We start from the raw sequence: 24,296 nt of genomic DNA, 5'->3' as shown, positions 1-24,296 counted from the left end.
ATGCAAAATACATGTGTCATAATACATATGTAGAGTTATAAAAAGCAGCATAATACGTTGTGTAAAACTAACTGTATATAACAGTTCAACCTCTAAACAATCGTCATTGTATGTCTGACAATCAACAAAATAACGTAAAGAAACGACTCAAAAACGTACGCATACGTGTATTATCAGTTATAAGTTAACGTGTTATCCATATTTTCGAAATTAGATCCAGGTGTAACCACGTCGGAAAATCGAACTGTTATTTCAGTTATTGCCATATTTTCGGTAAAGAACTGAGTTAAAGTTTCAACACCTGCTCGGGGCTGACGATCAAACGGATGATATACCATAGCATATGCATCTGGAGACTTCCTATCCTTTGGTCTACGGTAACACGCAGCGTTTTTGCAACCAGTTGATTCGTTCTATTCAACCTACATATATGTACATGCATGTAATGCAAACAACTATAGATGTAATCGATTAATTTTATTTTCTGTATCGATGGTTTCAATAACAGAAGTTGACCAGTATGTATCAACTATGAAAAAAGATATTGTTTATTTGCGACGACATGCCGTATGTACGAGTATATATTTGAGTATCATCGAAAATAGTAAATTGCTATTTTGCTTTTAGACGATTTACAGCGACTAATCCGAGTGTGTGAACGATGCAATCGCAAAATACACTATCAACAAAGTAAAATACCATAATGACATTACTATACTAATAAAATTAATAAAAGTTTTCAAAAGCATGTATCCATCTAATAAACAAATCTAATGTAATAGACAAAGGAAATCTTTAATTGAGACCAGTAAATTAGGATTGTAAGCGTGTATATAGGAATTATGTATGAAAAATCAATGTATAAAAAATCAATTTAAGTGAGTGAAGCTGGCGAGCATCGAACCACGCGGAATGAAATCAAGCCCACGTGATTAAGTCTGCGGCGCCGCTCCTTCTCCTTTTTCCATTATTTTATCTCTTGCTGTTAGACCGCGCAAGTACACGTTATTATAATATTTATCAGGTGAAAACGAATCTCCATGATATTTACCAAACATCATCGATCCGGACAGGGGACGGATGAAGCAATGGTGATGTGTCCAAAATTACGGAGATCATCGTACATGTTCCTATTAGGAGACAAAAATGTTAGCCTCCATAAAATATCTCCGAGTACATCGAATCCATCTTTCACGGTTAATAACACTCTTTCACCTCTTGTATCGATTCGATTGATTTGTATCGATTACAGGTCCCGTATGGATCCCGCACATAGATACGGATCCCGCACATCATCTTTTCAAATCCTGAATATCGAAATTTAGATCATCTGCTGGTCGATCGATGTCCTTACGTAAATTGGTTCGGATGGCTGATCAAATAGATACAAGATCCAAGATACCGGGCTTATCGCTATCTTTACCCGAAAGCTTTTTTAAGTTATAAGTATACAGAACTAGCAGGATACTATGATCTCTTCGAAATCACAAGGCCCGCCGTAAAAATTTAAAGTAAGCTATGATTGAGATTAAAATGTAGATACATTGTACATACCTAACCATATTTAGTCTTATAGTCTTTAGTCGTTTTCAAGGGAAAAGAATAACGATCGTCGTTAACTAAATTAAAAATATTTATTTTGCGCTTCATTGAAAATATGTACATGTATATTTCAAGATTTCCAATTAGAAAATTTTATTTAAAAGTTTTGAGATAGCATGTTATATATGTGCACCTAATTTATAATTCCGCATTTTGATAAGACTTCTACCTTTAGGGTAAGTAAGGAGGGTAGAAAATGAAGATGAAGAGGAAAGATAGCAAGAGAACATGAAAAAGAAGAGCGAATGATGTGCGAGGGGTGTCAGAATAAAAAGAAACGAGAATGGAAATAAGGAAAGGATATTTTGCAATCTGTCGTGCATGAGAACAACGTATCTTCTTAATTATCTTCGGAATGCAGAAAGTATTTAAACTGGTATTTTCATAAATACCACATACGAAAATACGTATATGTATTTACTATTTCTTTCTTGCCGAAAACTAATTGTAAGTTTACAATAATCCGTTTTGATTAAATATATGCATTTATACAAAAATTCAGAGGATATTGACGGGAGTACGATTGCGACTGATTAAATTCTCGATCGAGGTTCGCTGGTTCGTTGTTCAGTTTCGTTTGTCTGTTTTCGTTGTTTCTATTATAGATACGAGATTTTCAAGGTTCTCCGCCCATTCGAAATTACCTAGTCGAATATAAGAGATTTTGTTATAACCGAGATCGAGGTGCAATGTGGCCTTTGGCATCTGTTTCGCAAATCACCGTATGTAACAATCGAAAATAAATAGAATAAGTGAAACTAAATGAAAATTCATTTGGTACTTATAAATGGCTTATAAAACAGCTTATAAAACGGGATTAATCGGAGCTATATCAGGACTATATACATACAATACATACACGAAATCTCTTATAAAAGCGCCAGTGTGTAAAGGTTATTATTTATACGGGGAAAAAAATCGGAAAAGAGGAAGAAAAAAGCAAGAAAGGGAAAGAATAGAGGAGGCGGAGAAAAAGAAACGGAAAGAACGAAAAAAAGAGACGATGACTCAAGAAGTGAAAGGTTGACTGTTTATTCGTCTGTCTGTTTCTCTGTTCGATTGCATGATCTGTATTGAAAACGAAAAGCATGCTCCCCTCCCCTCCCCCCCCCCATTCCGTTTCGTAGATTTGAAACGTGTTCCAAAAATTCTCGTCGGGATAGGTTTGACGGTGAAGAAGTGGATGGGTCTCTCTCTCTCTCGGCTTTCGTCAATAGCAATCGATTTTCGTTCGTTAGTCTGCGTCTATCAACGAACCAAGTCGTAACTTGTAAACAAGTGTGTGATTCTGATTTTGATACATAAGTGCTTACATCGTTTCCTTTCTTCCGTCCAATTGGTTCGAAGTAGTAAATAATGTTCTGTTAAAGTATTGAATATAAATTAATCGACTAAAACCTTTTACGGCTACATGAAAAAAAAAAAAAGAAAAGAAATGCTGTTCTTCGATTAAAATGAAGAATCCTATGTAAAGTGTTAATAAAATCCTATTCGATACGGTGAAAAAGATAAACAAGAACCTTAAGTGGAACGATTCGGTCCGTTAACTTAACTTCTCCCCGAAGTATTCAAAATTTGACGGAACAGTTTGAAATAATACGATCGTGGCCTGCAGTGTATTCTTTAATATCTTTTATACTAGATCAAATCTTTTGTAAACGTTAATGCGTAAAGTGATATTTTCCTTCTCTTTTTATTTATTATAGGAATTATTTATTGAAAGATATTATTTGTTATTTAATAAAAGCTGTGGGAAAAAATTTTTTAAATGGAAAGCGACGCAAGCCATATGGAGGGAGAATTAAACGAAAGGAGGAGAGCGACCACCTTGGAAGAGTGTTCTCGTATAATCGGGGTGAACGGCGTGGTTCGTCATAACAGAGACTCGTTTAAACAACTGTTGCTGGATCTGGTGAATACTTTACTTACTTAATAATCGAGTCAATCGGATGTAAATATTTTCATGAAAATATCGAAATGTTTATCTCTTTTCATTCATTACGCGTATTAATAATCTCACGAATTAGATAATTCTAATATTTTGAGATATTACACATACGTATAGAGATAATGTTACACAGCGGTATCTATATTATACATATGTATATTCTTACATATGTACATGTACATTCTTGTAGATATCTACATGTGTACTCTACATATGTACATATCTCTGCGTGTACACAAGAAACAAACGAATAGTTACGAATAAAATAGTTAGAATAAAATTAGAACGAACGGAAAAAGATGCTATCGGCACGATTCCAATTTTCCCATTTCACTTTCATTATCATGGTGAAAGCGTACCATGGTGTACCATGGGCACATAAAGAGGAGTAAAACGATAGACTCCAGATACATATGTACATACTATATGTATTTTAATATAGCTAAGTATACTAGAAGAAATTGATCTTACAACGAACAAGATTTTAGAACCAATTGTTGTAATCTAGAGCTTCCTACCAGAGGCAGGTAAATAAGAATCTTAGCTTAAACGTACCAACTAAAACCATAGTGAGAAAACTTGACCAAAATGTTACGAAACATGGTGAATGTTGAACAGTAATCAGGGAATATGTAGACATGTATGTATACCGGGCGTTCGGTGATTCAAGAGTCGAAGTCAGGGAGCAATTATAGGTAACTGTCTGATTAAAGGAAAAAGATTGTATAGGTATTAGGCGGTTTAGGAAAAGCTGAAAAGGGACAAAACGATAAGAAATAAGACAAGGTGGTGTTTTCCATTGAAAGCAAGTAGCGCCAAGGTTAGATCGTTATCGAGCAGAGGAATGATTTAATATCGGAGAATCCGTTCGCTCGAGGGAAAAGGAGAGACAACGGAGACGGGACCGGAGGTAACGGCAATGGGATTTATCGAAGGACGGAGATTTCGATCAAGGTGACCGATTGCCCGGAGCCAACGAGCCTCGTTCAGCCTCACGCTTCACGCTTCATGCCTCCGGCATATTCAGTGCTCGTCATTCGGTCGTGTTCGATCGATTTTTACTCGATGATGAGTAAACTGTTTCTCGAACAGAGAAATGAGGAACGAGGCAAAAGATTACTCGGTGCATTACCGGTTAACCCTTTACACTTTATACCGTGAAATAAGCAAGTGTGTTAAAGAGGGGGTTTTCTTCTTTTATAATTTGTGGTAGCGGTACGATATCATTCGAACAAATACAATGTGGCGTTATGCGTACCGTATTATGGTAATCGCATCCATGATTATGAAAGAGGTTGAAAATCTGAAAAAATCCAATTTACTATCATGTGGAATAATATACATGTAGAGTAATATGCTTCTAGTTCTATTCTAGTAAAATAATTGTAAATTGATCGTTTTTTAAACATGCAAAAATTTTTAATCGCGCCTATATTTTACGAAAAATTTAAATACCAACTATTAAACATTTGTTATTAACGATTTCATTTACTTAACTAAATTTACTTTCTCGTCAGTTTACGTTATATATCTTGTAAGTAAAATTGTGCCGATTATATTTTCTATACGTGTTATTATTATTCATTTTTACGGAGAAAGCTGTTCTTTCCTGTCCCTCTTATTATGTATTGGGTTGGCAACTAAGTGATTATTAGGCGAGTTAGGTGGTAATGACAAAATTCATGGCACCGCAACCACTTAGTTGTCAACCCAATATTTCAGAGACCGCTTTATCTCAGAAAATATGTACTCATTCGCTCGAATCATAAGCTTCATGAAAATATCACTTATTAAAATATCCTTATTACTCCAAGTTTTTTATTTTCTTCCTCATATGCATAGTGATTTTCAATTAATTTAAAAGTTTAAGATAAATCGATAAATTACACCAATCACGCTTTTCACATTCTCTAAAATTTTCAAAATAATATACATTTCAGACGTTGATGGAAAAAGTGTTTTCATTGTTCGACCGCAATCAGGACAAAATATTGACGCAGGATGAGTGGATCGAATTCTTGAAGGGAAGATTGAAGTGAGAGCCATTATATGTATACATATATGTATTATCCGCAAAATCATGTTACAAATAAACGCTAACTTTTTACATTTATGGTTTATATATATATATACATACATACATACATACATACATACATACGTTGTATTAAACTTATATGTTATTGTAACAGAAATGACAAACCAAACGATCTTGTTATCCAGCTCGAGAACGTTGCATACAGCATATGTGGCGATAATCCGGTAACTTTTCCGAAATTTCAACAGATATTTTCTACTAAAGAGGTAAACGTTATCGTTAAATAGCACATAGCGTGCCTGTATAAATATGTATACACTGACCGTACGTTTACTAGGACACCGATCTATGTACATGCATATATTACAGATCGTAGATAAATTATTTCGACGGATTGACGAAGAAAACTTGGGATATGTAACATCGTTTCAAATCATGGAATTCCTCTCGACCATTAGCAATACAAGGTAACATTACTATTGTCGTATAATTATCTGGCAGAAATTTTATCAACCATATATATCCTAATTTCTTAAGATCTTTTATTACGTGTATTTGTCAATTGATGTCTTATAAAATTTGTTCAAAGACCAGTCGCCGGCTTCGACAAGCGCAGTTTGGAATGGCTGGAAAAACTTTTTAAACAGACGGTGGGCAATGAAAAGGAAATTAGGCGCGAGGAATTTAACAAAATCGTCACTTCGAAGAACGTAGGCAGAAGGCATAAGTATTTCACATTTCAAATTTGCAGTTTAATATTCTTCTCTTGAATTCACTTCTTTCTCTATTTACAATTCAATAATACGTTCATTCTATGATACGAAATATTAGATATACGACACCATTGATCGGTTACCCCTTATTGTTACAAGTATCGTTACTTTACCATACATATACATATCTATCATTGATTCAACTTCAACTATCAACAGTATGAAAAGAACAGTAAATCTTCACATACTCTTGAAATATAATCGGAGATATAATTTCTTTTCAGCCGTTTTTCACCGACCGGGTGTTCCAAATTTTCGACAAGGATAATTCTGGAACGATATCGCTTCAAGAGTTCCTCGATGCGATGCATCAGTTTGCTGGAAAAAGTCCCGACGATAAGATAAAATTTCTCTTCAAAGTTTACGACATAGATGGTGAAGTAACTTTAAATATTAAACTAAATTTCTATCAGAAGAACAAAGTGCTAACTATAATAATCGTTATCGAATCTAAACTGTTGTAAAATTTGCTGTTCGTGAAAAGGTGACGGATTAATACAACTTCGTGAATTGGAACACGTGATGAGAGCCTGTATGGAAGAAAATGGTATACAATTTAACGAAGAACAAATTGAGGAATTAACTATGGCTCTGTTTGATGATGCTGATCAAGCTAACCGAGGTGCCATCACCTTCGAAGCCTTAAAAAAGCAATTGGAGAAGCACGAAGGCTTATTAGAAAATTTATCGATTAGGTGAAAGGAGCTTTATCTCAAGATCACTTTTTCCGTTTATTTTAACTGGGAATCCGCCTATCCAATATTATAATTTATATACCTATAAAATAATATAATTTATAGGGAGATAATTTCAAGTATTGCAATTATGTAAATAGAAAACTCTTAACAACGAATATTGAATTACAGTATCGACCGATGGCTGGTACCGCCAAAGCCGGAAACGAAGCGAAAATCACGGTTAGAATTTCTCACCACTTCATTGCGTCCTTATCAGTTGACGAAGCCATATATGAAAAACAATTACGTTTACATCGTTTTCATCTCGATCTTCGTCTTAATCAATGCGGCCTTATTCGTAACAAGACTCTACGAATATAGAACGTCTAATGGCTATGTCATGGTTGCGCGTGCCTGTGGTAAATGTTTCGCCTAGTTTCCTATATTTTATAAATCACCCTGACCGATCATTATTAGACTGGTCACACGGAATATCATTCATATTTTCATAAACGTAACTTTAATACAGGTCAGTGTTTAAACTTCAACTGCAGTTTCATCCTGGTTCTTATGTTGCGTCAGTGTATTACCTTCCTACGAACTCATGGCTTTAATTCTATACTGCCATTAGATCAACATATCTATCTTCACAAAGTGACTGGAGCTCTAATTGGTATCTTCAGCGTAGTACACGCGGCGATGCACCTTCTTAATTTCGGTACGATACCATATTATACCACGATGCGATACAATTGGGGTAGTGAAAATAAAGTTAAGCTTAAGCTTCTCTTTCTAGAACAAGTACAGTACAGTATATCGGGTCGTGCGTAAAGTTCCGTCGAATTTCCCAAGAACGATGCTCGCAAATTATTCTTTAGTCAACTGTAATATTCCATTCGGATATCAACTGTAATTAAGGAAAATTGTATTCTAAAAGCGTTAAATGTTTTTAGGCACTATTGTGGTGTATGACGAGGCTTTTAACCACAATAACTATACAATGTCTGAGTGGCTATTAACAAGTCGGCCAGCTCTATTTGGGCTCATAGGAGGTTATGCAAACCCTACTGGAGTCATCCTTATCGTTCTTCTTGTCGTAATAACGGTGTGCTCCATGCCATTTGTTCGACGCGGTGGATGTTTCGAGGTAATAAGTAATTTTTCATTGCAGCCGTTAGATCATCTTACCAATTAGACGAGTAAATTGACAAGTATATCGATCGATAGCCTTCAGAGAAGAATCCGAAGTAATGGTGTAACTCTTTAAGAAACATTGTTACCCAAATTTCTTAAGTTCTACAAGAACCATTCTACAAGACACCATAGCTACAAGACCTACAAGAGATATATCCTATAAAATATGGCAATTCATTTTTATCGTATAATACGACTATGCTGTCTACATTGAAATAAACATAACATAAAATAGAAAATACACGGCGAATCATTTGGGACTATCCTATAATCCTTCGATTCCTCATTAATCGATCGTTAAGCTAATAAAAAATTGATATTAATATTTTACAGATATTTTATTGGTCACACTTATTATACATACCATTCTGGATTTTGACGATACTACATGGACCGAATTTCTGGAAATGGTTCATAGGACCGGGTACCGTATACATGCTGGAAAGGATACGTCGAATTGCCTGGTCTCGTTCACAATTGGGAAAAACGTACATAAGCTCAGGCCTTCTGCTACCATCGAGAGTGACGCATTTAGTCATCAAGAGACCTCCACATTTCGTCTTCCATCCCGGCGATTATGTTTTCGTCAACATTCCAGTTATAGCTCGTTACGAGTGGCATCCTTTCACTATTAGCAGCGCTCCAGAACAAGAAGGTCCAAATAATATATTTTAGATAACTAATTTAAAATTATTTTAGCGTTTCTTATGCGCTTATGCAAAAAATGCACAAAACCCATACACATGGGTACATAATACGCAGATACGTGTGTATACATATAGGATGATACCTGCATACAAAATATCTAGAATAGGGCATTCGTTATAAATTTTCGTTAGTGAATCATATCTTTATTTAACTTCTACATCTCTATAGTATGTATAGTTTATAAAAATATGAATTTGCATAAATAGTTCGCAATCTAGAAATAATTCATATCAAGTCGTCGCACGAGTAATGCTATTTTTCTTTTTCTTTTTTTTTAAATTTAACAACAAATGTTCATATCTCGTTTAGGTGATGTAGTTGATCAGATAGAAAAGTCAGCAGGCATTACAATATATATATATATAAAGTACATATCTTATGTTTGATTTTCACAGGCTACATATGGCTTCACATACGAGCAGTAGGTGAATGGACGAATAGTCTTTACTCGTACTTTGAGAAAGAGCAGATGAAACTTCAAAGAAACAATATATATCCCGTTGGGAGTTGCAGCAGCACCGGTGCTCCTAAGAAAATGTGAGTTCCACGCAGTTCTGTTCGATCGGTTGACCCGTATCGCTGAAACTCTCACTATACATATGTATGTAGTACGTAGACAGACAACAGACGATAAACGAAAGATACATCATTCTTAATCGTTTCTTATTCCTTCGCGATATAGATATCTTAACGAAAAACAACAACTAAATGTCAATGACAAGATACTCTATCCCAATACGACAAACGGAAATCATCGTTGTTTCGACAATTCTGTGTTTGTTCCTGATAGTGAAAAAATAATGCACTCGCCACAATCTGCAAGCGGTAATTCATTTGAATTTTGTTAAATTATTCGAAATCCGAAGGTCTTTTAGAATCAAAGGCTTCGGAACATTTTCTATCTCGAATTATTATCAGAATTCCTCAAATTGCTTTCTAAGACGCTTTCTATAATTCTTGCTCGTTTTATTCTATTACTTTTACTTCGTAAAATTAGGCACAACAGATAACAACACGTTATCGAACAAGCGGGAACTTCGTCATTCGCTGTTTACTAGCAGGATCCCTTTGGAAAAGTCTATTTCGGTACCTAACATGCTGTCAGGAAGGAAGAAAAGTGAAAGATTAGCTGTGTAAGTAATAATAATTAATGTTTCAAAATTCGAATTTTATGTTGTTTTTATATCGAACAAAACAAAATATTCATAATCATATTTTTTTCAAATATTAGGGAACTACTACTATTGTAAATTATAATATAGTTATACAATAATCTGAACTATTATAAACTATATATATATATATATATATATATATATACTATTATATACTGTTTCGATTTACGGAAAAAATTAATTTCGATGGCTATCATAAAATGATCAAGTCGTTTCTTTCACAGACTTCGCGATTACACGAGATCAGAATCGGAAAGGAACTTCAACGACCGTGAAATACGCCATAAGCGTTTAAAATCTCTAGACCAGGCCTACTCCAGCCCGCAGAATAAAGGATTAGCACAAAGCTTCCGGTACATGCGAAATAAACCCACAATAATTGCTTTCAAGACTCCAAGTCTGGAAAACTACGAATTAGAATCAACAACATCCGCGAACGGATACAGTAAGTCACCGTGTTCCGACATTTCTCAAAGTTAATCTCCTTTCAGAATAAATAGCAATTTTCTGTCTGAATATCGTAAATCGTACCTGCTTATTACTTATAAATAGAGTGGTTACCGATCTCCTCGATCACCAAATTTCAATCCTGTACAATACCTTTCGTTGAGAGCTATTCATATACATATTCATATTCAATTTTGACAAATAGTTTCATCTTCCGCTTTAATACCTGTTTCAATTTTGTAATTAAACTGCGGATAACCATGCGAATTCGTCGTATCTCTATGAATACATACAACTAGAAGAGCAGAACCTTGTTGTTTTTCTACTATTCGTTTTCTTTCAACATGATTCCCAAAACGTTTTCATTTCTTATCTCTTGCACCTTAGAATAAAAGAACTTGCGATATGAAAGTAAATTGATAAAGTTCTTGATGAAATAGTAATGCCGCAAACAACTGTGGACGAATACGGAATAAAATCATCGAACAATCCAATAATAAATACGATGCAAGCAGCAGCAGAGGAAGGTAGACTACAAATGAAATTCGAGGAAACTTCGAAAAGAGATTACGATGATATCAAATTTGACGCTCCTTCGGATGCAACACTAAACTATACCGTCGGGAAACCATTGGAGGTATATTACAAAAATATGCAAGGCTTTAATTTAAAAGTTTCAGCTACGTAAGTTTAAGTAATAGGGATGTTAGATATTTATTATGCTTCTACGTTGTATTATAATGAAGTGATAAAAAGAATTTGAAATTCGATTTAAAGACATTAGTAAAAAGGATTATGTGTATATGTAGGCAATAAAGGCAATTATGTAATAATAAAGTAATTTGTGTGTAATTATGGAAACTTGTAATTCAATTAGTAATTAATCATTATGTATTCAGATTTTTCTGGATGGACCATACGGAGCTCCTTCGAGTCACATATTTCAGGCCCAACATGCGGTTTTAATCGCAACGGGAATCGGTGTAACACCTTTCGCTTCGATATTACAGTCCATCATGCATCGTTACTGGAAAGCCAGGCATACTTGTCCAAAATGCAAATTCTCCTGGGCCAGTGAAATACCTCCCACCGTGATGCATCTTCGTAAGGCAAGTATCTATTCAGTATTTTCACTTTTTTTTTTTTTACGCTATCTTAGAAACTCTTTGAAATACATTAAATGATATTCAATATATGAAATTACACCGTCTTCGTAAATCAAAATAAAAACCAAATATTCTCAAAATAATCCTTATAACAATAATTTTAAAGCATTTGGAATAAGGCATTTAGTATAGTATCCAGACTGCAAAATTTTTTGGCCTGAATATGCCTCTACGGGGCTATTTTTCTGTCGCGAAAGTCGAAAATGAATCGGAAACGAGCGGTTCTGACCTACAAATTCATCCGAACGTTTGGCCGACGAAGGTCTTAACTTTAAAAATCTGTGTAAGATTTATTACACAGAAGATCACACAGAGGAGAGATAAACAACAATAAGCGCTAAGCGATTCGTTGAGCGACGGATGAACATACAGATGATACAGATGAGCGACGAAATCATGTCGCATGTTGATACTTTTAATATGACTAGAGATTTTTAATATTGCCAGAAGATCGTCCTGTATGAGCGAGCTGAAAAAGCGATACATAAGATAGATACAATAGAAAAAGAACGCTGCATAGAGGCCTCTTGTGTCCTTGTCTAACGACGCTAACGGTTTGTTCTTCTTTTGCGAAACAGAAGAAATTTATTTCTCTGTTCTTCCAATCAACGGCACCGCAACGATCTCGTACGATAAAATATCGTTCGCGTCCATTCGGAATAATCTGATGAAAGAGTGGCGTCAGTCTGCATGTCTGATTAGACAACGATTAGAAGCCCTTCTATACAGTATTCTCTTTCTATTAACGTATCGCATCTGCTTACACGATAACATAAGACTCGCGTACTCAATCCTTGCATCGCTATGCTCTTAACAGGGCTGTTCTTTTTAGCTCGTCGTTCTTCTTACCTGTTTGCCGCTTGTCATGAATACAAACATAATAATTGACGATTGAACGACAACCTTTTGCATTTCTGTACTTTTACTCTCTGTATTATTAGACAAGGAACGCAAGAATTTTTTTGCAGCGTCCTTTTATATTCCTGCATCGTTTTTCCGACTCGCTCGCGCACTCCATCTTCATATGTATTATCTCTATAGACCATACAAAGCGATGAGCGATAAACGACGGAACGAGTGATGGCCAGAAGACAGTTAATGCCAATGCTCTGAATGCCTATTTTGCCGCCTATCGCTTAAATTCTCGTATTCTCTGTATTTCTTGATTCGATAAGTTCATTGCTAATTGCTTCTCAGCTTTTGAAAACATTATCGGTGTATGCATATGAAAAGTATATTAATTCTATTACTAATAGTAAGTAGATTATTTTATCAAAAGTAGATTACTTTAACAAAATATATGATTATCAATGAATCGTCACATCTACAGGTAGACTTTTTCTGGATCAATAGAAATCAACGATCCTTTGAATGGTTCGTGAATTTATTATCACAACTAGAAATGGAACAAGCAGAGTTAGGCATCGCTATGGAGCGTTTTCTTGAAATGCACATGTACATTACCAGTGCTTTGCAGAAGAACGATATGAAAGCCGTCACCTTGCAGCTAGCTATGGACTTGGTTCATCAAATGGTTCGAAATCGATAAATTTCTATCCTTCTTCTTTTACTTTTTCCTACTTCTTCTTATTATTATTGGTGTAAATCAAACGAAGAATGTCTTCACCTGTCTAATAAAAGTTTTATTTTCCAACATATTTTTAATCTTAAATACGTATATTACGTACATGAAACATGATGAGTTTTAGTTTTTTCACAAAAAGAAAACAATATAGTTCTGCAATAGTTTTGACCCTTCTTTCGCTATGAAAGTCAGGAGATTTTATTTTTATTACCATTAATAGAATTCTCCCTATGTATTATTTTATCTCTCTTAAAGAAATCACCTTTTTCAAATATACTTCTATAAATTCTGTTATTAGAATGTTAAATATCATAGACGTACATAATTATGCCGTCTGTCTGATGATTTTAATATATGNTTTTTTTTTTTTTTTTTTTTTTTTTTTTTTTTTTTTTTTTTTTTTTTTTTTTTTTTTTTTTTTTTTTTTTTTTTTTTTTTTTTTTTTTTTTTTTTTTTTTTTTTTTTTTTTTTTTTTTTTTTTCTTAATTATACGTATATTTGTTGTCACACGTGTATACACGTACTTCATAGTGAAAGGGTTAAAACGAAAATGCTGATTTTATGAAACGAAAAATTAGACAATTCCACAGAAATAAATGGCTTAATTTTTCAGGAAAAACGGGATCTTATAACAGGTTTAAAAACACGGACGAATGCTGGCCGACCGAACTGGGATAAAGTATTCAAGCAGCTTCAGGATCAGAAGAAAGGCAAAGTCACAGTCTTTTACTGTGGTCCGCCGCAACTGGCAAGAATTTTACGTTACAAGTGCGACCAATTCGGTTTTATCTTTAGAAAAGAGTCATTTTAAGCTTTTTAAGAAGAGAAACCATACCATGATGTTTATTTATTTATTACATCGCGCCGTTGCGAGATATGTTCATCAAATCTCCATTCATCATCTATTATGTTTTAAAAGTAATGGCATACGCCTTAACTAAATGTTCCGTTATATAGTGAATGTTATCTAATTTTGTTTCGTCTAGAATCAGTATAATCTTTTCAGTAATGTCATCCAAATACAAAAATTTTACTTCATGTTATTCATAATTCTGGCTGTTTCGTGCATCAACCAAATTGTTAATAATACAAGGAGAAAATTTACTTGTCGTTCTGTCATAATCGGAAAATTTGTCAAAATGCGACTACAGGACCAACTCTAACGATCGCCAAATTACTTTTTTTTTTCCAATTTGCAATCAGAATTGCGATATTTGGCTAATTTCAAATGTGTAACAACTTCATATGTCACACGAGATGTCTGTGCGTATACTCTGTCCGACGAGACGAGACGAGGCAGTAAACGTAATCAAATTTTGTTTAGCGGATTTGGTTTAGTGAATATATATCAGTCTGCTTATTCTGCAGAACATTTTATTTGTTGTTAGAAGTAAGAAACAATAAACGAGATTACACTCGAAAATTAAATTAATTTATTAAAAATAAATATACAAAAATAACTAAAAATTAATGACGAAAACTGACGGTTAAAACCGTCCAAGTTAATTAAAAGAGATGATAGAACAAATGCATGTAAGAGAATACATGTAAATAGAAAATTCATCTGAATAAAGTTGAAATAATCAAACTATGCGATTCATTTTATACAAGATCGGAGAAAAAACTAATATTTAGAATGATATAATAATAGATCAGAGATATTTAAAAAGTTAGCAGACTATCAACTGATATTATTAAAATAAATAAATAATTGTATATTTCAGGGAACAGTAGATGGTGATTTGTGACAATTAATTGTAGGATTTAACGCGTGCATTGGCGACTTGACAACCTAGGAATATAAGACAATTGCGGCTGTTCTGTTGAATACAGATAGTAAATTCTCAAAACTTATTCACGAAGCACAATTGTAAACATAGATCGCAAATAAAGATAATATGTGAGAAAAATCTTATACATCATCCTTCCTTTATTACAACTCATCGTAAGTGCTTAATATACGCAGTTAATTATTATTATAGGCTTTCCTTATAGATAAAGAAATATAGATAATAAATTATTACATATGTGAAAACAATATCAATATATATCTTTTATTTCAAAGTTTAACAACACGAATTAGTAATAAGGTTTAAAATACATAACTAATAAATAAAATATAAAAATATACAATTCACATACATAAAAAATAATTTCTATCTTACATTTTACCTTTATCGTGCTTGTTCCTTTATTCGTGAAATATAGCGAATCCTTTTCCATTTAAAATCATACTTTGGAATGTACAAGCAATTGAAACCTCTTACATACTCCAGAATGAAAGAATTAAATAGTTCTTTCAACTGTGTTAGCAAGCATGACTGCTTTATTACAATATCTAATATTGAATTCACAAGGATGTTGATACCATGGTTCGCCATCAATTTGCATAGCGCAAGGTTTTATTATCTTTACCTGAATTTTATAAAATGTTTGTGAAAAACACAAAAAAAAAAAAAAAAAAAAAAGAAGATAATAGAAATATAATGTAAATAATATCACACTACACATAATGCTTCCTTAAATCTTTTTAAAAGCTCGATATCTGTCTCGATTTGAATAAACTTTGAAATACCTTTACACTGTTAGCTTGCCCAAGTCGATAAGGCTGAGACAATCCTACTTGAAGTTGAGCCATATGAAATGATGAATAAAGCGCAACTACTTCTAATTTACCATCATTGATACTCTGTTTTCCATATTCTTCGTGGCCTATTCAATATAAAACGTTCACATTTCTCCAATTACTTCACATATAAAAGGATATGTCGAAGTACCTTCCAATCCCATATTCCACAGATCAACTCCAGCAGCCCATGATGGTATGTTTAATATTACAATACTTTCGATGGATGGCAAATTCACTTTCTCTTCATCCAAATACAATTCTATATTCTTATCAAGATCTTTGCAGTCCCGTTCAACTACTTGTTGCATACCAAAGCACAAGTATAGTAGCTATCAAAAGCACAAAAACGCACATCATTTTATACAATAACAAAGTAAATATCCAATAAAATAGAGAGTACCTTATTAAACAATCTACTGCTATAGAAGTAAAAACGACTCTCTCTTGTACGATGAAAATTTAATGTTACTTGTGCATCTACTCCCACACTTAAATAATTATACATGTAAAATGTTTGCTGTGAACTTCTAAGTCCTAATCCACCATATGGTTTTACTATCACAGTCCACCTAATAAAATATTTAGATAATTACGCATATTAGAAACAATCTAAAACGGATTGTACGAGATATTTTCTGCGCACCTATCGAGTTCCACTTTTTGCGCTTTCTGTATTTCATGCAAAATATCTGCAGGATCCTTATCTGGATCATGCTCTTTCCCCCAGCCTAGTACTCTTGATAAATCATTTCCTGTTCCCAAAGGAATTACCGCTACAGATGGAACTGGCTGTTACAAGTAAAAATATTTAATTCGCAAATATATACACGTATCTTTTACATGCAATGTGTCCCAATGTCATCATGTGTTTAAGAAGGAGAAAAAAAAAAAAAAAAAGAAAAAAATATTAACATCAACAAGAAACAATGTTGCAAGGTATATTCGTTTCTCTTTTCACATAAAAGAAAATTGTCAGTAGTACGCATATTACCTCCAATCCAAGCTTATGAATGGCATTCAATAACCAAGCTATTGTTCCATCTCCACCTGCTACAAGGACCGTACATGTTACTTTCCCAAGTAAGCGACACCATTCTAAAACGGCGACTGGATCACGCTCTGATAGATCAACAACTTGTGCAGGATTTAATAACCTTCTGAACAGAGACAAGATTTCTGCTCCATCATTATTACCAGATCTTTTATTGGCTGAAAATAAATTTTATAAACTAAATTCTGATTGTCAAAAGATTATATTTTATACATATAATAATGTAATGTTATAATATATAATTATATTATTATAATTATATATTAACATTGTTATAATTTTCTTGTGCTAACTTACCAACAACTATAAGAGGATTCCACTGAGGCCAATTTGGAGGTATAACCGAACAAAGGTATAATCTACGCCTTACAGTACTTCGTAGATTTAAACTACTTGGTGGAATTATCATTAACTTAAATTTACCAAAATCACATATCTAACAGAATTTAAAAGATAACAATAAGTAATCAATTATTCCTATAGATTGTAAGCAATTGTAAAAGGTATTTAGAAAAAGCATACCTCAGAAAGCTTAGACTTGCAGTTATCGTGGACACATTTTTGACACCAACAGCACCACCAGTCTGTTAGTCCAGGTTCCACATCACATTCCTCGTTACATATTTCACATATAACATTTAGAGCTAAATTACCTTATACGAAATGAGTAGACAGAAATTAACTTAAATAACTTCATAATTCAATTTAAATAATTTAGTACATAATTTAAGTAATACCTAATATTTAGAAACAAGTAATAATTTGATTTTTATATAGTGTTTATAAAATGCAGAAACATAAGAGGATAAAGCATACCCTTTATCCAATGGTGCTTCATCGGCTCATTTGCGTTTACAGTAATAAGTTTGCACTTTAATTGCTTATCTGCAATCTTGACACATGTAGGATCCGCACAAACACCACATGAATCACAGATCAAACCATTAATATTTAACAACAAGCTTTCACAAATGCTACAATAATATGCCTACAGATAAAAACAATATTTGTAACTTTTATATACCTATGTACACACGTTATAATCTAAATAAATTTTATATTTAACATTCTAAATCAGTGTTGTCCAAAATGATCAGTAGTAAATCATTTATTTCAATCAATTCATACTCAACAAATTACTTTCAAAACCTAATCATTAATTACCAATATTTATTTTGCATTTCTGTAATCAATAAGTACATTCATATCGACATGTATCATTTATGCTAAAAATGAGAGGACTGTAATTATGTTATATATAATAGCGTAATTATAAGATACGAAGCTTGCCAAATATAAGTAAAGGTGTACGCATGTAAGCAATATATTTGTTTATATATAAAACATGCACAGACACATACCTTCGTTTCCCTTCTTATGGATTTCCAATTATGCTCTTTGGTAACATCTCTAATATGAATATGCGGCTCTCGTACAAGGTATCGGAAGAAATTTAGCATAAATATGAAAAATATGGTAAACAATGCACACAGAACATTGGTACCATATCCGTCCTCTAACATGTTATTAAATAAATTTTGTTTCTTCCAAAATCATCACATTCATAAAATGATTACTGCTGTCAAATATATTAATATATCACAGATACTTTTATATACCTCAGTTTCTTATATCAGAAAAGCTTGTTTCATACGATCCTAAAATAATCTGACACCTTTCTTCTCGTTTCGATTGCATCAAGAAAAAGGAGCTACAAACATAAAAATATATATTTCACTCGAATAATGTAAATAATAATGGATAGTGACATTAATTTAATGACATTGGTTACACGAACATAAAAGAAAGACAAATAAATACATTGCCATATATAAAGAAAGATATAATAATAGTAAAAAAAGCTATTCCATCTTGATAATCACAATAAAATAAAATTGATAAGGAATAAAATTTGTATACCTTTCTTAACTTTTTTACCATCAAGTCATTTGAATCTTATTCGCCTTCTACCTCACTGTCCGCTGTCCGCAGTCCGCTAATCCGCACTGCACTTCGCTTCATTCTATATGAACTACTCCTTGTGCAATATAATGTGCAATAATCTATACATACTGCCAACGTACTAATATAGAAAAATAAGAATTGTAGCGTTAAATCATTTTCATTGCATGATTTTAATTCATGTATGTAAAATGCAAATTTGTTTATTAAATATTCCTTACTCCACGCCTATTTTTATAATATAAATAGAGTTTCATAAAACTACGAAATTAATTTTGAAAATAAATTATAACTAATTATAATTTTATCGAATTAATCTAAAAATTACATTATTTATACAAAATTGCTCGTACATTGTAATATAGTATTAATAGTAAACAATATCTTTGTAATACCTGATAATATATATCATCTTCGCGTATATACATTACATTAGAAATAACTTTAAGCTTGCACTTCTTCCGGTACTACATATAATTTCATGTCAATTCGATTAGATACTTTGCCAGAAACAGAAGCAATTGAACAAGCGAAGATTTATCTTTCCAAAAATAAAGATCGCGATGGCATCTGTTGTAAAATACGCAAAGAATGTTTATTATGATTCTTTTAAATGGTATGTAATAATAAAATTTCATTATGTTGCATATAACCTTCGAGTCAATTTTATAAATTTATAACCTTGTTTAGTGTAGCCCATTATTCATTGAAATTCACAATTACCGTGTACGTCTAATTAAATAAAGATTATATTAATCACAACATAATCTTTCATATACGCATAATCTTTCATTTACAGGTCTGTAATTAAGAGCATTGGATTATTTGTATTAGGCGTAAAGATTGCTCTTGAATGTAAAGGGATGAACCTAATGCCACCAATCTCTTAAAAACTGAAATAAGCAAGCTAAAAATATAAAAATTACTAATATATTTAAATCTGCCATATTATACATGTGCATATGTAATATTTTGTAATTTTATTATGTAAAAAATCATGTTAATGGAAGGAGAACATTTATATATACTTGCTTTACCCGATCCCTTCATTCATTTCTATGCCTGTACGTATGTAAAGTCAAAAACACAATATATCATGTTAATATTATTTGTAATATGTAATAAAGCTTTCAGCTGTTTTTATCTATTAAGAAGCTTTATGTAAAATATATTAATGAATGTATTTGTTTTCCTTAAGCGGATACGATTATGTTCGTATATTATGTACATGGACTACTGAAATATATAAACATATATATATATAATATATTTATGTTATATAATATATATATATATATATATATATATATTCGACAACAAATAATTAAAAAGTAATAGTGTAATGTTTAAAGGATTGAGGACTTAATATAAAATAAAATAATATTATACATGTTGATAACATTATGTATACATATATATAGATATAAAGAAAAAAAGTACGAAAATTTCATAAACACCTTCGTTAATATAGAAAAATATCTCCTAAATGTTGATTGGGGTTAGGTTTCTTCGAAGATCTCTTAGTGAAATCAAAATTAATTTTTATTAATATATATTGTAAGAATAGTGTTATACTCATTAAAATAACACACTGTTCTCTTATTATTTTACTCTACTATTACAGTAAGTAAAAAATTATTTCATTCCTCAGTGCTTACAATAAAGCTTTTGTACTGACTTACACTTTATAATATGTAATATGTTTCACAATTATATTTATTATCAATTAATATCTGTTACATTATTACAGTATATATAAATGGACAAATGTAATTAGCTCTATATTTTTTCTATTTAAACTCTTCCAAAAAGGTGGATATTTTTTACATAACCTTTTCTCGTAAGTAAATATTTTTTCAGTTGTTCGTGTTATTTATATTAATATCACTAATTTATTATCATTAGAATCACGTTATGTGGAGCACGTGTTATATATATATAATACCTAATTCGATCAGATATTTATGATTTAGACTTTATTTACTACATTACTACAATAACAATCTATTGTTATATGTGAGAAAATATTTGTATATTATTTACATGGGTTTGCTCTCTGTTTAAAGAATAGTTACTAATCCGGAAGAAATTATTAATGAAAATTGTACATAGGTTACATATCGAACAAACAAGAAAGTGAACTTCTGAAGACATAGATTTTTAGACAAAAGTTACACATATTATGTTTTACACTATACTTTAATTTACTTGTAGCGTGCGTATGTATGGGTGAATAATATGACTGATGAAGATATAAAGAACTGATTACATAACTTCGATACATAATACGAAGTTACATTAAAGATCATGTAACACACCATGTCAAAAATATTTATATACTATGCTGATTACTCAACTTCAGGTAGGTCCAAAATTTCTCCAACAAATTCAGCAACATTTATGTCCTTTTTGGCATGCTCTGTGATAAAATCAAGTTTCAATAATTGATTATAATTTGGACGGGCAGTATAATCTTTCATTAAACTGAAAAAACAATTATTAATTGAACTGTATATAATGGATTTGAAATAACATTACGAACAATTGAATTTACCATTTATTGATAAATTCTTCAAAATTGGCCGAAAATTTATCAGCTGGCAGCTTTGGTGCTTCATCCTTTACAACTTGTTTTAATTGTTCAAACGGCGTTCCCCAAGATTCATAGGGAAATTTTCCTGTTGCTAGTTCAACAAGAGATATACCTAACGACCAAACATCAGACCTGATGTCATACTGTGAAGGGTTACCCGACGGGTCTATCCTTTCTGGCTAAAAAAAAGGTTACAATGGAGAATTTATTGAATAGACAGGTTCAGAGATGTTATAATCTATCTTAGAAAGTTACGTACAGCCATATACGGTTTACAACCAGCATCAATAGTCTTAGCAACAGAATCCACAAGATAACCGGATATACCAAAGTCACAGATCTTGACCTCTCCTTTTCGATTAATTAAAATATTACTAGGTTTCACATCCCTGTGGATCACCCGTAATTGCGAATACAGATAATGTAATGCACTTACTACCTGTGAACATTTTTAAAATTATAATTATGACTGATGTTATAATAAACAGTAAGCTTTCTGTTATAGTCATTCAGTTTCTCCTTACTGCAAAAGCAATTTTCCCTAAGATATCTTCAGGAATGGCACGACCATGCTTATACACTTTCGTATAAAATTTGTCCAAACTCATATCCATAACTTCCATACATATCCAAACATCTCCTTCCCTAAACAATGCTCCATAAAATTGTACTGTATATTGACATGCCGAACTACGCATGGAAATATCTAAGTCCATAAGTAAACGCTTTTGCTCCTGTGTATTAACTGTTGCAGTTATTCTCTATAATAACACATAAAACAACTTGATCACAAACATATAGGAAATATATTGATATGATTTCTTCATAAAAATATGTTATACCTTAACTGCCATAATAGTACCACTTTGTTTGTGTCGTACTTTATCCACAATACCGTATGCTCCTCGTCCAAGGATACAGATTGTTTCTAAATCGTCTGCCTCTACTACAAATGTTTTATCACCTATGGTTATTGTTGTTCTTTTATCCAAATTTCTTGGCGGAGTGCTATAATGTATAAAAGTTATTATCAACTTCATGATATTACTGAAAGTTGAACAATTATAAAAAAAAAAGTAATTCATTAAAAAAGAAGAACAGTATTCACATATATTATGATATATTTTTCACATGGATATATGTTTCTCACATTTATTCATAACAATATATATTAAATAGCGTTAATAAAAATAAATTGCTATTGTAATAATAGATTAACAGAATAATAATACTACGTACACAGGCACAGGTGTCTCCTCAGAGACCTGCAATTTCAAGTTTCTGTTTCCTCGACGTACAGCCATAATTCAATAGACAACTAATAATTAATATTAAGCCTGCAATCGTGGCAGTATATGCAGTTGAACATAATACATATTCAGATGAATCCTAATAAATGACAGATATGTGTTCTGTAAAAAAAGTCGATATATGTTTATTTCATACGCTAGGATAATATTAGTTATTAAGGATTGAAGGTTATGCAGTGAATTTACAGCAGATAAATACAAGTAAACTAGTAAATAAAATTAAATTTTTTCGGAAATATTTTTATTGTAAGATCATTAACAATAATTCACACAATACCTTATTAATAACATGATGATATTGTAAGATAATATTGATAAAATTCTAAATCTCCGTTGCCCATATATGCAGTTTTCAGTAAACTCAAATAGTCGCTTGAAATTGCTCACAAAAGCCAATTCAGTTTCAACTTAATTTAAACTCTAAACTGAATTATCGTACTCTAGATATATTAGAAAGTTTTAGAAAAAGAGGATTGTGATATTTTATTCCAAAATTTAATGAAATAGTAACACATAGCTGATATAAATTGTTTAATGGTAAAATTATAATATGTCTCAAATTATTTAAGACGAGGCATTAAAGGTACGTTTACACGCTGCATTAAAAGTCATGACTTTTAATGTCGCAACAGTTGATTATCGTTGTCATGACATTGTATGCTGTAGCATACTCCCTCTATTGAACACTGCGTGAACTAATCCGCGCCGAATTCAGATAATAAAGTGTTATTACTGAAGCAACGAACAGACAGAATTGTAATGAAATATTGACTAAATGTCAAAATTATGTATTAACGGTAACTATAAACACTCTCTAATTTGCATGTTTACCCCTGTTTCAATAGAAAAGAACATTGCCAAAGAATAAATCCCTCGCTCTGTTATCCGATAAAGTCCAATAAGAACAGTTATTATTAATATTATTTATTAAAATTTTCGCAATTAATTATTAAGATAAAGGCTTTTATTTGTTTCAAAGCTTATTTATTTTAGGTTTAAATATGGCCTGTGACGAAGTGGCGGCAACAAGTATTCGGATTGTCTTTGAAATAATAAATTATGAACTTGTGAATAACTAGAGGAATATGTAAAAAGAAAGTTTGAATATAAAGTAGGATTGATAAAGGGAATGCATTAGAAGCAAGCAATGCCCTGTTGAAAGAACTTGCTTTGGAAGACCCTCAAAGTTTCTTCAATTTTTTTACGTTTATAGTATATATGTATACATATAATATATACATATATATAATAGAGTGCCAAAATGTTCTATATCTAAGATTTTATTCAAGGTATTGGATGCAATATATATATATCATTAGAAGAATATATTCAAGTAAATAAAATTTGAAAAAAGATTTCGAATGTTTGATGTTTGTTTTTGTGTATCTGTGTCCTCTATGTTGTTTTCTTCAAAGTGATGGAGTAATGCTACAGGTAG

At 32.0% G+C, this 24,296-nt stretch overlaps 3 protein-coding genes and 1 long non-coding RNA gene across 14 annotated transcripts; 2 read left to right on the top strand and 2 right to left on the bottom strand.

The window, feature by feature from the left end:
• The first annotated feature begins 52 nt into the window (after nucleotides 1–52).
• Nucleotides 53–15,085, top strand: LOC122574865 (NADPH oxidase 5). Of its 6 annotated transcripts, none has more exons than XM_043742997.1 (20): nucleotides 53–1,148; nucleotides 1,253–3,514; nucleotides 5,491–5,585; nucleotides 5,743–5,854; nucleotides 5,958–6,055; nucleotides 6,178–6,298; nucleotides 6,586–6,736; nucleotides 6,846–7,056; nucleotides 7,228–7,457; nucleotides 7,568–7,756; nucleotides 7,992–8,185; nucleotides 8,566–8,887; nucleotides 9,336–9,477; nucleotides 9,623–9,765; nucleotides 9,938–10,073; nucleotides 10,340–10,560; nucleotides 11,003–11,199; nucleotides 11,462–11,671; nucleotides 13,059–13,262; nucleotides 13,927–15,085. In XM_043742997.1, the coding sequence occupies exons 2-20, from the start codon at nucleotides 3,371–3,373 to the stop codon at nucleotides 14,122–14,124; spliced, it is 3,318 nt and encodes a 1,105-aa protein (XP_043598932.1). In that variant the 5' UTR covers nucleotides 53–1,148; nucleotides 1,253–3,370; the 3' UTR covers nucleotides 14,125–15,085. The 6 variants fall into 6 exon arrangements, with proteins under 6 accessions (XP_043598932.1, XP_043598931.1, XP_043598935.1 ...); XM_043742996.1 differs by having other exon boundaries at nucleotides 53–1,511; nucleotides 1,778–3,514; XM_043743000.1 differs by having other exon boundaries at nucleotides 53–2,880; nucleotides 3,350–3,514.
• A 138-nt stretch (nucleotides 15,086–15,223) lies between these two features.
• LOC122574868 (diacylglycerol kinase epsilon) lies at nucleotides 15,224–19,072 on the bottom strand. 2 transcript variants are annotated; one of them, XM_043743006.1, is made up of 11 exons: nucleotides 18,914–19,072; nucleotides 18,355–18,704; nucleotides 17,810–17,981; nucleotides 17,516–17,646; nucleotides 17,291–17,429; nucleotides 16,934–17,151; nucleotides 16,586–16,731; nucleotides 16,343–16,511; nucleotides 16,091–16,271; nucleotides 15,889–16,025; nucleotides 15,224–15,728 (listed from the first exon to the last, which is right to left on the bottom strand). In XM_043743006.1, exons 2-11 carry the CDS (start codon nucleotides 18,514–18,516, stop codon nucleotides 15,600–15,602), a joined length of 1,584 nt encoding a protein of 527 aa, XP_043598941.1. In that variant the 5' UTR covers nucleotides 18,517–18,704; nucleotides 18,914–19,072; the 3' UTR covers nucleotides 15,224–15,599. The 2 variants fall into 2 exon arrangements, with proteins under 2 accessions (XP_043598941.1, XP_043598942.1); XM_043743007.1 differs by having other exon boundaries at nucleotides 17,810–17,885.
• A 302-nt stretch (nucleotides 19,073–19,374) lies between these two features.
• LOC122574881 lies at nucleotides 19,375–21,784 on the top strand. 4 transcript variants are annotated; one of them, XR_006319220.1, is made up of 5 exons: nucleotides 19,383–19,571; nucleotides 19,755–20,578; nucleotides 20,706–20,795; nucleotides 21,170–21,317; nucleotides 21,644–21,784. It is a non-coding gene; the product is annotated as an uncharacterized LOC122574881 (long non-coding RNA). The 4 variants fall into 4 exon arrangements; XR_006319219.1 differs by having other exon boundaries at nucleotides 19,378–19,571; nucleotides 20,706–21,317; XR_006319221.1 differs by having other exon boundaries at nucleotides 19,379–19,571; nucleotides 19,755–20,795.
• Nucleotides 20,915–24,277, bottom strand: LOC122574870 (dual specificity mitogen-activated protein kinase kinase 3). 2 transcript variants are annotated; one of them, XM_043743010.1, is made up of 7 exons: nucleotides 23,136–24,277; nucleotides 22,788–22,960; nucleotides 22,391–22,556; nucleotides 22,073–22,309; nucleotides 21,808–21,987; nucleotides 21,510–21,727; nucleotides 20,915–21,374 (listed from the first exon to the last, which is right to left on the bottom strand). In XM_043743010.1, coding segments are annotated over exons 2-7 (867 nt in total). In that variant the 5' UTR covers nucleotides 22,853–22,960; nucleotides 23,136–24,277; the 3' UTR covers nucleotides 20,915–21,373. The 2 variants fall into 2 exon arrangements, with proteins under 2 accessions (XP_043598945.1, XP_043598944.1); XM_043743009.1 differs by having other exon boundaries at nucleotides 20,915–21,439; nucleotides 23,136–24,275.
• Between the last annotated feature and the right edge of the window lie 19 nt (nucleotides 24,278–24,296).

The sequence above is a fragment of the Bombus pyrosoma genome, linkage group LG14 (genome assembly GCF_014825855.1).
Source record: "Bombus pyrosoma isolate SC7728 linkage group LG14, ASM1482585v1, whole genome shotgun sequence".
In the NCBI taxonomy this organism is placed as follows: domain Eukaryota; kingdom Metazoa; phylum Arthropoda; class Insecta; order Hymenoptera; family Apidae; genus Bombus; species Bombus pyrosoma.
This window is presented reverse-complemented; position numbering and strand designations above follow the sequence as displayed.

Bases quoted from the DNA above. Each gene is read 5' to 3' on its own strand.
- LOC122574870 (XM_043743009.1), bottom strand. From the start codon at position 22,852: ATGGCTGTACGTCGAGGAAACAGAAACTTGAAATTGCAGGTCTCTGAG. The intron at 22,557-22,787 runs GTACGTAGTATT...TATACATTATAG, and splicing joins GAGGAGACACCTGTGCCTGT to CACTCCGCCAAGAAATTTGG. The intron at 21,728-21,807 runs GTACGTAACTTT...CCTTTTTTTTAG, and splicing joins GTTGTAAACCGTATATGGCT to CCAGAAAGGATAGACCCGTC.
- LOC122574868 (XM_043743006.1), bottom strand. From the start codon at position 18,516: ATGTTAGAGGACGGATATGGTACCAATGTTCTGTGTGCATTGTTTACC. The intron at 16,512-16,585 runs GTGCGCAGAAAA...ATATTTTATTAG, and splicing joins CAAAAAGTGGAACTCGATAG to GTGGACTGTGATAGTAAAAC. The intron at 16,272-16,342 runs GTACTCTCTATT...TGCTTTTGATAG, and splicing joins GCAGTAGATTGTTTAATAAG to CTACTATACTTGTGCTTTGG.
- LOC122574865 (XM_043742997.1), top strand. From the start codon at position 3,371: ATGGAAAGCGACGCAAGCCATATGGAGGGAGAATTAAACGAAAGGAGG. The intron at 7,458-7,567 runs GTAAATGTTTCG...ACTTTAATACAG, and splicing joins CATGGTTGCGCGTGCCTGTG to GTCAGTGTTTAAACTTCAAC. The intron at 9,478-9,622 runs GTGAGTTCCACG...TTCGCGATATAG, and splicing joins ACCGGTGCTCCTAAGAAAAT to ATATCTTAACGAAAAACAAC.